Source organism: Gastrolobium bilobum, unplaced genomic scaffold (assembly GCF_033153095.1).
Source record: "Gastrolobium bilobum isolate Gb01-03AN ecotype WA unplaced genomic scaffold, APGP_CSIRO_Gbil_v1 utg3173, whole genome shotgun sequence".
Classification (NCBI taxonomy): Eukaryota; Viridiplantae; Streptophyta; class Magnoliopsida; order Fabales; family Fabaceae; genus Gastrolobium; species Gastrolobium bilobum.
The window spans coordinates 102,351-114,721 of NW_026900158.1; the positions used below are offsets into that span (position 1 = coordinate 102,351).

The 12,371-nt window shown below is 36.9% G+C and overlaps 2 protein-coding genes across 8 annotated transcripts; both read right to left on the reverse strand.

Moving 5' to 3' along the window:
* Window positions 1-1,250: 1,250 nt before the first annotated feature.
* LOC133295568 (uncharacterized) lies at window positions 1,251-8,103 on the reverse strand. 7 transcript variants are annotated; one of them, XR_009749364.1, is made up of 12 exons: window positions 7,751-8,103; window positions 7,393-7,635; window positions 7,114-7,275; window positions 5,347-5,456; window positions 4,854-4,962; window positions 3,894-4,049; window positions 3,660-3,775; window positions 3,406-3,572; window positions 2,742-2,872; window positions 2,527-2,661; window positions 1,807-1,886; window positions 1,251-1,664 (listed from the first exon to the last, which is right to left on the reverse strand). XR_009749364.1 is itself a non-coding variant. In XM_061494408.1 (10 exons), the coding sequence occupies exons 1-10, from the start codon at window positions 8,069-8,071 to the stop codon at window positions 2,558-2,560; spliced, it is 1,623 nt and encodes a 540-aa protein (XP_061350392.1). In that variant the 5' UTR covers window positions 8,072-8,103; the 3' UTR covers window positions 1,937-2,557. The 7 variants fall into 7 exon arrangements, 1 of the variants encoding a protein (XP_061350392.1); XR_009749363.1 differs by having other exon boundaries at window positions 2,445-2,661; XR_009749360.1 differs by having other exon boundaries at window positions 1,840-1,886; window positions 2,527-2,665.
* A 277-nt stretch (window positions 8,104-8,380) lies between these two features.
* LOC133295565 (IAA-amino acid hydrolase ILR1-like 4) lies at window positions 8,381-11,878 on the reverse strand. The gene is made up of 5 exons (XM_061494405.1): window positions 11,450-11,878; window positions 11,033-11,158; window positions 10,328-10,642; window positions 9,567-9,695; window positions 8,381-8,967 (listed from the first exon to the last, which is right to left on the reverse strand). The coding sequence occupies exons 1-5, from the start codon at window positions 11,810-11,812 to the stop codon at window positions 8,560-8,562; spliced, it is 1,341 nt and encodes a 446-aa protein (XP_061350389.1). The 5' UTR covers window positions 11,813-11,878; the 3' UTR covers window positions 8,381-8,559.
* Window positions 11,879-12,371: the final 493 nt, after the last annotated feature.

The following is a 12,371-nucleotide window of genomic DNA, read 5'->3' on the forward strand; positions in this document are numbered from 1 at the left end:
CATTTCATTTTATCATCACGGTTTTCCCAAATTGTCTTGAGCCTAGTTATTATTTCATAGTAAACATAGTTGAATTATTTCAATTTGGAAATTATAACTTGAAGCCTGAAACCGAAACCCGAACACTATCTGTAACCATTTTTCTCTTAATAATTTATATTACTAGTACCATGGTATTTTTGGAATCTAGAGACACTAGTCTTGCCCTACCTAGTCTATTTGACAGATTCGAGCCATTTTTCTTCTTCACTAAGGGGACGTTTGGTAGGAAGGCAAAAAAAAATTGCCCAGAAAAAGAGGGTAAAGAAAAATAGATAGCCATGTTTGGTAGAAGCATTACAAAAACGGAGTGTGGAAAAAAAAATAATTCCGACTTTAGCTTTTACACATGGAGTAAATAAAAAAAATTTCCATCCATGGGATGGAACAAGTTTTTTCCCTGGAGCTAACAAATTCATCATGCTTTTCTAAGACAAAAATGCCCTCAAAATACGTATGCTCATCATCGGCTAAGGTACCATGTCTTTCTTCTACTTAATATCTGTCTCTTATGATCTGATTTCTGGTTATGGATGTTCGTGCATTTTGCCTAAAAATGACTGTAGCTACCGGTGTTGCACATGCAGATGGAGATCCTAACAAGAAATATGCAAAAAGACACCCTTTTATGACCTTTGCAGCTCAATCCTACATTCAAATCCTCTATGCCCCAATACTGATCGAAAGGGTATGGCCCTTATAATGGTCAATGACATTCTGACAAATGCTACTGACCAAGGTCGATTTGGGTTTGCAAGTTACTGCATATCTGATGCTGAGAAGGAAGTGGTAATTTGGTAAATTTAATTAACTTTCCCATCAATATTTTACAATCATCCAAATATAACATTAGTAAAATTCACCCAATTTTTTCAGAAAAATTTTGTCCTACCAAACACTTTTTTTTAACTTACCCGGCAAATAATTCTTCCCACCATGTTCCGAGCAAGTTTTTTTCTCTAAAAAAAAAAAGGCCGACCCAGTTCAAGACCCACTCCGTGAGTGTATGGGGAAAGAAAATTTGAGTCAAGCTTCACCCCTGCTTTGCAGGGGGCCGAGTCGAACCCCTGACCTGGAACACCACGGTAAGCAAGCTTACCGCTGAGCCAGGCCGGCCCTTCCAAATTTTTTTCTCTGATAAAAAAAATTTTCTCGTGTACCAAGCACCCTTTAAGATACATTGATGTGAGTGCTGTAAAACATACAGGTCTTGTTTAGCCTACAAATATCATTTTAATACAGCAAGATTTCATGCCTGCTTCCAGTTTGAGCTAGTAACCCTTTGGTCTCAGGGAAAACAAGGCTCGGAATAACAGTATGAATACACCATTCAAAATGAAATTGAAAGCTTACACCAGACTACCACTTTTTTCCTTACCCCAGCATGACAACAGCAAAAGCTTTTTAAATATAGAGACAAAGAACATAATATGATCTTCTTATCTGGCTAAATATCTAATATTTCATGATGGACTTGCACCTCAACCTTTTTTAAGTTTGGAAGAATCTGAGAAGTGTAGGATATGATCTATTTCATGATGGACTTGTCATATGAATTGGGATAAACACTCAACAGTAATCCACATTTGCAGGTTGCTAAGCATGAATCCAACACTTTGGGGGCTCTGCATAAACAGAAATATATGAGAAACGTTTGCAAGTTTGCAACAATGTAGTCATTCATGCATGTTTGCCAATGCTACCACCATTCAAAATGATTTTGTACACTGATGCAATAGTTTTGGGTAGGTAAAACATCAGTTACACCTTGCAGCATAAAAGTATGAGTTTTCCTATCACCTTGAAGACCCAACCTTGACTTCATCTTGTACCAAGCTTGTGATGACCTGAAAGACACATCAGAAGCAGAAAAATAAAAGAAAGGAAGGAAGGAGCAAACAAACAATCAAATAAAAGTAGAACTGTAGAGAAACAAAATTTGAATTAGTGCTGATTGTCCCAATGTCCCAATGAGCAAGAGGTAATTTTACAGAGGTGAACTGTTGTTATGAGTTATGACTGCATTAATATATTAGCTGCAGGAGGCCCTTTAACAGAGTCTTGACAATAGGGTAACCATGCTGCGTTGTGAAAAGAAATAGAGGACAAGATGTTGTAATTTTTAGTGCAGTTTCTTATAGCCATGGATGCGAGTCATATAGTTAATCCTGCTGGACAACATAAATCCAGAATGCAGTTATCCATTGAATTCTGCACTTTGCATCTGTTTTCATAATGAAATTATAATTACAGATGGCAGCCATATTTGACAAGAAATTACGCATAAGTGTTATGATAATCGCTTGTTCTTTTCCCAACAACATACATCCCCTTTGTCCCAAACTAATTGGTCTTTTCCCAAATCTAATCCAAATGAATTGGTGCATCAGATGTTTCATACAAACCAGTCGCTCAAAATTCATCAGACATCCAAGGTCCAAATTCCAAAGTAATCCCAGATGTAGCAGAGAGGAAATGGAGTCCGACCTTGACATGGAAAGGTTTAATTGATCACAGATTAATAAAGCTCCAGAAGGCAAACACACTCAATATGAGGGGTGTGTGGGAACATGTCAACAGGCTGTATGCTTATTAGCTTGTAACATCCTTTTATATTCTGCTCTGCCTGCATAAAACCTTCAACAACTTAAATAATTGAATCTCAAAGAACAAGAACTAATATATAATAAAATGACACATACCACACCATGACACAGATAATCAAGGTCACGTGCACATGTGGCAGGATTACATGACACATACACTATGCGAGGCGCCCTAAGATTTAGGAGGAATTTAATCAACTTCATGTGCATTCCTGGGCGGTTGGGATCTGCATCAAGTTTATAATGTGAGAAGCGAGATGCATTGTGGTCACCCAAAATGACAACCAATATTGTGAATTGTGATCTTCAGTCAGTGTGAAGAATTTATATGATCAGCATGTTAATACCAACAATTGTCTGTCAAAGACTTGCAGCACACATTTAAAAATACCAGTAGAAATCAGCACATCTCCCTCATGTAAGAAACCAAACGAAGCAAGTTCCCCTCAATTGTATACAAACCAGTACAGAAAGCTTCATAAATTTACATTCTCATAACACTTATCCACTTGCTTTAACGAAACAGCATTCAAATTTCAAGTGATTTTTTTTTTTTTTTTTGGTGGGGGGGAGGGGGGGGGGGGGGGGGGGGGGGAGGGCTTGAGAACCAGTGGCAATTCCAAATGTGTAGGATATATCTATATACACTTCTGATAAAGACTACACTAAGTAAATAGCTTCCAGCACATGCCAAACTAATTGAGAAAAATAAATGTTAACAATAGACTAAGTAGGAACAAGGAAACTTGAGCAACAAAACCTGAAATGACAATGTCAGGTTTAGGAAAATTCTTCCCAAAATTCTCATCAATTTTATTGAGATCCCCTTGGACAAATTTTGCATTTTGTATGCCATTTATCTTGCCATTAAGTCGGGCATCTGTGATGGCTTGAGGAACTACTTCATATCCATACACATGTTTTACACTGTTCAAAGTTGGAAGAGAAGACGTTACTCTTATTGTTTGACAGTTTGTCCTGAAATACTGAAACCAGATCAAGATAAAAGATTACCTTCTTGCAAGTGTCAGACCAATGGTGCCTGTTCCACAAAACAGGTCAAGGACAATTTCTGAGCCATCTCCTCTGACTCCAGCACATTCTTCTATAAGCTTATATAAAACCTCAGCCTAATAGGGACAAGAAAATTGGTTATTTTCTTGACTGATGGTCATGATTAAATTTAGGAAATATAATATGGGGCAGGACCTAAAGAGAATGCCAACTTTCTTTTGGCATATAGCAAACCTGATAAGTATTTGTTTGAAAGAAGGAGTTTGCTGATATTTGGAATGTAATCCCTCTTAAGGTCTCTGTAATGCTAGATTTCCCATACAAAGTGTATTCTTCCTCCCCAACAGATGTGTTACCAACAGAAGTATTTACATTATTCATGACGCTTACCTATCATCATGAAAATGAAGAAACTTTGAAAGTATTGAAAACAATATATACATACAGTTTGGAAACAAGTTAATAAGGTCATGACAATTTCTTGAAAAATTCTATATGACTGTTGTATTTAAAATATTGAGTTAAAATTGCATTACAAACAAATGAATGAAACATGGAATACAAAAGTGAAAACTTTACTGTAAATAAGAAGAATGTATTCAATTCTTTTTTGAAAAAAGTAAGCTTGTCATAGAAATCCTGAAGTTCACCAATAAAACTACAATGTTGATAATTATGTTGAAGAGATCTCTTGCACATCCTCCCCTCATTGCTTCCGCCATTCCCTTCTAAGTTCAAAGCAAGGTTTAGTAATCAGAGTTCTGTGCTAGACTGCATAATGTCTCCAAAAAAACCAAAACAAAATTTCACCCAGCATCAGTCTACCTCCGTTCCAACCCTTCCCCTCCCCATTTAGTAGGGGGATGTCAAAGGTCCATCCCCTGGATATATCATTGAAATATAGGGGTTTATCAAAATGAAATAAATTGTCAAAGACTAATTCTCCAAAAAGCTTAAGTTGTTAGATGGAAGCACTAGATGGTTTTATGTAATTTAAACAGCCCCTCCTGCTATCGCCCTTTAGGTGGTAAGTGGAAGTACTTGAATGTCCTAATATCTTTAACAGAAACAAAACTTATTTTCCATAACAGATTTTACTGAGATTGGAAAGTTAAGGAAGAAGCACACATGGAGATGCAGAAGCAGAATGTACAATCATGAGAAAAAAGTAATTAGAAAACTTAAAGTACCAACCACTTCAGGAAATACAGAAACTTTATCAACTAGAAACTGTAGCCGCTCTGGCTTGTAGGAAGAGGTCACAAAGTTGACCATAACTTCAGGCAGACCAGTCGTTACATCCCTGGAGCAAAAACCATATGTTAATATATGTACCCAAAAAATCATATGTTAATATTGATAGAAAACAAGATACCCTTCAAAGATATAAGAAAGTATGAAAGATACGATTGTTAGGGATGTGCTCAAAGGACTATAGACACTTCAACTCAAGGAAGTGTCTGATGCTATTACTGTTTTCTTTTTTTCTGGTGGTGTTAGGAGGATTCCTGATCGTCCAGCTCTGTATTTCACATCTCTTTCAATAAATTCTTTTATTACAAGAGATATATATACCTTGCATTCTTGCAATGTTTGAGCATTACTCAAGAGTATAGATACAATAACTACACTCTCCACATGTACATAAATCAATTAAGTCAGGGATCCCTAAATATATATTATATACCTTCCAGTTCTCAACATCAAATGCTTAAGAAATCCTGAGTGTGAATGAACATCATAGGGAGAAAAACCGAGTTGTGGATCTCTCCAACATTCTTGGATAGCTGCAAGAACCTATTCAGATTTCCAAGTCAAAACAGGAGAGTGTACTTTCCCTAATTGAATAAACTTCCAAGATGTCATAACAAATCAAATAAAAATTTTAAGTGAAGATTATTGTCACAAAAACAGTCAAACAATTAAATCTTACAAAATTATTGCACTGGATAAAGCTGTGCAATTAAAGATGAAAAAAGGAGTGTAGAAGGCAGAGAGGTGAGGCAAGGGAAGTTATCGAATGGTCAGTGCCTCTTGCATTATCAGGTAAGGCCCCATCAGTTAGGTGCATGCATCTGACATATTATAGCACATTTCTGTTTCAGACAAAGTGCTCATGACAATCAAATTTTAATGGCTAGTGACCGTAAATCCCCCCCCCCCCCAAAAAAAAAAGAAAAAGAAAATCCATCTAACTTTCTAATGGGGTACAACTATCAGAATGATCAAGCATAGTTTTAAATCTTAGTAGCCTAGGGTTTTGTAAACAAAACCAAATTTGAGAAAAAAGGAGACAGACAAGAAAAACAGAGGGCTGATTTAAATTTATATTTCTATTATGAATTTAGGGTTGCCTAACCTAGGGCTTTTTGTTATGAATTTATAACTTTTAGGGCTGCCATATCTAGATAAAAAAATAGCATCCCTCTGGCACACCTTTGTGGTTCAAAATATACTAAATACACAATCATCCACAAGGAAGCACGTACACTCCAAAAAACAGGGAGTGTCGTGTCCGACACGCTCCGACACGGTGTCCGACACGCGGTCAACATTCCCGACACGTTGACCATTTCGACACGCGAATTTGACTGTGTCCGACACGTCCCGACACGGTCAAATGGCATTTTCGTAAAAAAAAAGAAAAATTAAAATTTTTTTTTTTAAATTGAAATATATTAATAAAGCTTTCACCTGATCATATCAATTTTATTTTATTTTGCCTTTCTTCCCTTAAGTAGATAAGAGATCATATCAACATCATTGTTGTCAATTCCTATTACGCTCTTGTTGTATCTTCTTCTCTATGATCTCTCTCTCTACTTTGATTTTATCTCTCTATCTGATATTATCTCTCTCTCATCCCAGTTCCTTTTTTTTTATTAAAGCTTCCACCTTTATAACGTGTTGATGGATATTATTAATTTAGTTTCATTTTTTTTGTTAAATTATTGAATATTAAATGAAATATACGCTATATAAATTAAAAATATTATTTAATATTAAAACGTGTCCCAACGTGTCGAAATCCATATTTTTTTAGGATTGACGTGTCGGAGTGTCGTGTCGTGTCACGTGTCGTATCGGTGCTACATAGATCATCCATGTGTCTCCACCTAATAGTTTAAGTTTTTGAGATAATTGGTTCATGACATGCTATCAAAGCCTTTATGATCAAGTGGTCTGAATTTGATCCTTGCTGCTGCTGCCGCCACCCTTCTAATAAAAAGTTATATATCAACACAAAGTAGGTGAATTTGTGCATTGTTCACGCTTGAAGCTCAAAGGATTCTTACGCGAGGGGCAGATTAGAGATGTAATATAAAATCATTCATGTGTCTTCCCTTTATCACGTAAACTTTTTGGGATAGTTGATTCATGACAAACTGCATACTAATCATACAAGCTTGTAATTCAAGCTTGTAATTCTAAATAAAAGAATAACATCGCCTACCTTATTGGCAGGATCACTTTGCAGTAAGCACTTGTCAACATTCAGAACTTTGTCAAAAAAACCAGGAGCATGCAATCCAAGTGCATAATTTTCACTACCAGCATGTCTTTCATGCAGTGATTCTTTAGGTAACCATCTGTGGGGACCAAATGAGAATTCCATCTGCATAAGCAGGAAAATACACAAATAATTTATTAACCAACCGCACATAAGTAGTTACATTGGGCTGATAAATGATAATTTGGTTTAAAAAAGAGCTAGTACGGGTACAGCACTAACCTTGTTTCTATAATGAAACTGAATATCACACTGAACAATGGACTTCATAATGCCGTTTGATTCCAGTTCTCCGTGAGAAAACCTTCCCACATGCACCAACAATTCACGAACCTGCTCCTCCTTAGCTCTAAGCTGAGCCTCATAAGACAAGTTTTGCGTCTTGCATCCCCCACAATAAGGAGCATACTCACAAGGAGCATCCACAATGTCACGGGGAGGAGTTATCGTCTTCAACTTAGTTACCTGCTCTTGTTAACCAAATTAAAAACAAACAAAAAAACCCTAACCCTAACCCTAACCGAAGTGAGAAAACACGGAAACATCTTTTGTGTATGAAATTGGAAATAGAAGAAATGACCTCAGCGTAATTGCCTTTCTTGCGGGTGACTCGGCCGAGGAAGCGCTCGCCGGGAAGGACACGGTCGCACATGACGACGAAGCCAGTGTCGGTGACCTTGCAGAGGCCCTTGCCTTTGAAAGCGAGTGACTCGCAGACCAATTCCAAGGTCTGGCCACGCTTTGGGAAATACGAATTGGGTTTGGAGCTTGTGTTGGGCTCCAAGTCTTCGGCGAGAGAGCATGACACAGAAACAGAGTAATACGATGGTCGAAACTTTCGAATGTGCGGTGGCAGTTGCCTGAACCTGAACCTGAACCATTGGTTTGAAATGGTCGCCATTTTCGCGGTTTTGGCACAAAGGGGGCGCTTAGTTCTTAACACTACAATAAAATTATTTTTAATTTTTATAAAATCATCAATATCTATTATTTTAGTGCTTGTTCATTTTTGTTCTTGGTATTTCATTATCAGTCTTCTCATCCAGTTTCATTCTTTGTAGAATCTATTTCTTCAGGGGAATTGATAAAAAATTATATTTTATATAAAGTTATATTAAAAGGTGTAAGAATGTCACTTCAAGAGAAAGAAAGTGTTCAAGATATCATAATTTAAGTTAATTCTCCGAAGATAGTATGCTCATTTCTCCAATTTGATTTGCCACCCTAGATCAGCGCAGTTAAGATGATTTTAACGCGGAAGCACTAAGGAAATATCTGAATTTAAATACAATACATTTATAACCAAAGTATGAATCAAAACAAGTGCCCCACTACCACTTGGATTGCACCAAGAAATAAACCCCAACATGGGCTTTTTAATTATCTGTGTTACAATTCGTCATGATATTTACCCTCTACCACTGGTACATCCTGATGAAGTTTCAGAAGATACTTAGTAGCTAGTGATGCATGAAGTGCAGCTCCATAAGGAAGCGCATCTTCATTGATTTTGAAATAGGGGGAGTGTGGTGACTCAAGACGTTCAAGAGTGGCATTCTGCATTCCAAGGAGGAAGAAGTATCCAGGTAAAACCTGTTGATAAAATGCAAAGTCCTCAGATCCCATCAATGGTTGCATGCCATTAACTTTATTGACGCCGAGCAAACTCCCAGCAACACTTTGAAAATACCCATGCAAGTCCCCATTGTTTATAGTTGGAGGGAAGAAAGGTTTCTCTTCATCAAGGAAGCTGACCGTTGCATTGCACCTCTGCACAGCAGCTTGTCCAATGATAACCTACATAAATGAATCAACCTTAGCCCCTTTATGGGATTGCAGCAAAAACTACAACACGAGTACAATCATTTCTTGGTTGCAACAGAAACCAAATAAGCCTGACAACAAAAGAAAAAAAGGAGGTCTACTAGGTTTTGACCCCATTTACCCGGCAAGAATTTATGAATCTACTTTGCACAATAGCAACTTCAAGCAAAAACACCCCACAAAGAATTTAGTTCCCAAATTTCTGTAATCCATGGATCTGAAAACTCTCATGCAAGTTTTTCACCAGACAAAGTCACAAGAAGAGAGACAAACACAAAGAACTTGCAAAAGACCCAACATATTTTGTCATGTGCAGGGCCTATGTCTATCTCTCTCCACCGTAACCCTATCATGTGAAAAAACTCATTAAGGGATCTAAATCCATAATCCACGCATCTACTTGGAGTTCTGTTGATTAACGATTTGTATGCCAACAAATAAGAGAGAGAGTTGGGTGGGGGGTGGGGGGCTATGGGGCGATGATTCGGAGTTGATCATGTGGAAAAAATAAAAAACGAGCTCGTTCGTTCCAGTTAAGCATAAAAATGAATCTACTCTTCTCCACGACAGACCTGCTCAATCCGCTGTCTCAGTTGCATGATGCTTTCTTTTGAAAAAGCTCGGAAGGTGCCACCAATTGTGACAGAGTCTGGAATAACATTGAATGCATCACCTCCTTGAAATTTTGCTACAGTCACAACCTGTGAGGATATTATTTATGTTAGGAACACAAAGTGGATTGCCTCCATAAACAAGGAATTACTTTTGGAAACAAGGCTTTCATCATATTCAATAATAATTGTAAACAGATGATGCCATGGTATGTTTCACAACATTGTTTTCCCCCCTAAAATAGCCACAGGAGTCGGCAAGACAGTGTGTCTCCAACGTAAGTGTTGTATGAGTCGTGACAATCTCCATTCTTTGATAACATATCGAAATATAAGGCCCACAAGGATAGAAAGCTTTTAATGCCTCACACAATAAAAAAAGCACAAGGTCTCAAATTAAGTGAAGTGACAAAAAGGTAGAACTGATACTTCTAAATTATATGTACATAAATAAAAGAGAGAGAGAGAGAGAGCAAAAGCAAGGGAAGCCAAGAATTTCCAAAGATATAGGTCTGCTTGCTTAGGCTGTGCCAATAGTTTCCTTCTACTTCCCTCCGTTCTTTCAGATGCCCATAAGTAAGCATATAGAAGACGGACTGGCTGCTTTGGTAGTCATGGATTCAAAATATGGTACACACTGATTGCTCTTAGACAGTAAAGTAAGGATAAAATATATGAATAATTAAGATGTGAAAGGTAAGGAAGAAATGGAGTAAGTTTACCTGGGAGTCCAGAGGATCAGCCTCGCGAGAAACAATATGTTGTAAGCTAACAATCACATTGGAAGCTGCCAAAATGGGGTCTATAGAATGCTGAGGAATAGCTGCATGACCTCCCCTGCCACTTATTATTGCTTCAAAGAAGCCGTTTCCTGCAAATAGAGGACCAGACCTAGAGGCCACTTCCCCAATAGGTAAGTACGGTGCGATATGCAATCCAAATATGGCAGAGACATTTTCTAACGCTCCAGCATCTAAAATTTTCTTAGCCCCTCCACCTCCTTCTTCTGCTGGTTGAAAAACAAGAACAACAGTTCCCTAGAGACAACAAATAAAAGAATGAGGGAGCCATAAGAGGACGTAAAAAAAAAAAAACAAGACAATTCAAAAAAAAGTAGTAGACAGTGTCCTGGGATAGTACATGATACAGGGGGCAACATTTTTCTTTTCCAGTCTTGTTCTAGATTATGTGTTTGTTACAATTATAACAATCACGGATGCATTGATTTATGTTTTTAATACTTAAGTTGCATGCCAGATGATAGTATGATTGTAACACACGAAGTTGGCATAATGAGCGCTCATAAATTAGGAGGAGTTTCACAATATGAGAAATGTCAGAAACAGAAGTCATGTTTGACTTGACATGATTGCAGTTTAAAAAACAGAAGGAAAAAAAAATGTAACAGCAGAAGAACATAACCATACTTGTATCTCTTTTTCATGCTCTTTGAGGATCTTTGCAGCACCAAGAAGCATAGCAACATGAGCATCATGACCGCATGCATGCATCTTTCCAGGTACTTTGCTCTTGTGTTCCCACTCCACCATTTCCTAAGGTTAGAGACAGCAGAAAGAAAGAAAAAAAAATTCAATGAAATATATATAAAACAGTGCCCTCTAACAAATATAACCCTGGAAAATGGTAGGTGGGGATTTATAATGAAAAATTGACTAAAGGCAAAGCATTTTATTTTTATTTTATTTTTGGGCATCAAAGTGATCAAACCAAAATATAATCCATAAAAAAGGGGAAAAAAAATAAATAGTTAAAAAGCCAAAGCCCTTCTACAAGCACATGGTAAGCATAAAAGAAAAGAAAGAAAATATAAAAACCATGAAGACCTGCATAAGAAGAGCATCCATGTCAGCTCTTATTGCAACAAAAGGAGGGTTCCCAGTCCCTATGTAGCCAATAACACCAGTTACTGCAACTGGGTATTTATATGCTATGCCCAATTTATCCAATTCAGCTCTTATCAGCTCACTCGTCTCAAATTCCTCATAACCCAATTCTGGATTCTCATGAATCTTCCTCCTGATCTCCACCATCCATTCAAAAACCCGAGGCTCCTTCGCTAAATCTAGAAACTTGGTGGTGTGGATTTCCAAGTTTTCATTTGAGCTCAAGTAGGAATCTGAGAAGAAGAGTGTTACAACAAAGAAATGAAAAACTATGAACAAGTTGACCAATCTGAAGAAACCCATTTTCTGCTTTGAAATTTCAGGTGGGTCTGTGAAGAGAGAATCAAACGGACATGATGAAGCAACTAAAATCACACAGCTCAGAAGACTATATACTGAGTACTAAGAGTTGAAGCAACTAAACCCATTTTCACAATTTGTTCTTTTTTTATTGTCAGACTGAAAATGACTTCGTAAATATTGCGAGGGACTAAAAAAGTTGTTTATTCTAAATATAAATTCATTAATCTAAACTTACTCAATGGCTTGAAATTTTTGTTAAATTTCATTCTATTATTAGAAATCATTAAATATTATAAAAAAATTTAACACAAATAAAGTGAGTCTGATGCATTTTATACTTTTCAAGCTTAATAGATTAGTAAATGTATTAGAAAAATATAAAATTATTAAGATAGGTTTATCCAATTTAAAAATATAAAATAAATAGATTAAGATGTTGATTAGACAGCAATTTAAAAATATGATGAACATGTGGATTTGTAAGGGTGGGCGGTTGTCTCAAAAGGCTCAAGCCGCAGCAGTACGTGAGAAATTTCATTACTTTACGCACCTATTTTAA

Excerpts from the sequence above, each read along its gene's own strand:
- LOC133295568 (XM_061494408.1), bottom strand. The coding sequence starts at position 8,071 with ATGGCGACCATTTCAAACCAATGGTTCAGGTTCAGGTTCAGGCAACTG. Across the intron at positions 7,636-7,750 it reads AGAAAGGCAATTACGCTGAG|GTAACTAAGTTGAAGACGAT; the intron begins GTCATTTCTTCT and ends TAACAAGAGCAG. Across the intron at positions 5,457-7,113 it reads AAAGTGATCCTGCCAATAAG|GTTCTTGCAGCTATCCAAGA; the intron begins GTAGGCGATGTT and ends AAATCTGAATAG.
- LOC133295565 (XM_061494405.1), bottom strand. The coding sequence starts at position 11,812 with ATGGGTTTCTTCAGATTGGTCAACTTGTTCATAGTTTTTCATTTCTTT. Across the intron at positions 11,159-11,449 it reads TGGATGCTCTTCTTATGCAG|GAAATGGTGGAGTGGGAACA; the intron begins GTCTTCATGGTT and ends CTCTAACCTTAG. Across the intron at positions 10,643-11,032 it reads AGCATGAAAAAGAGATACAA|GGAACTGTTGTTCTTGTTTT; the intron begins GTATGGTTATGT and ends TGTTGTCTCTAG.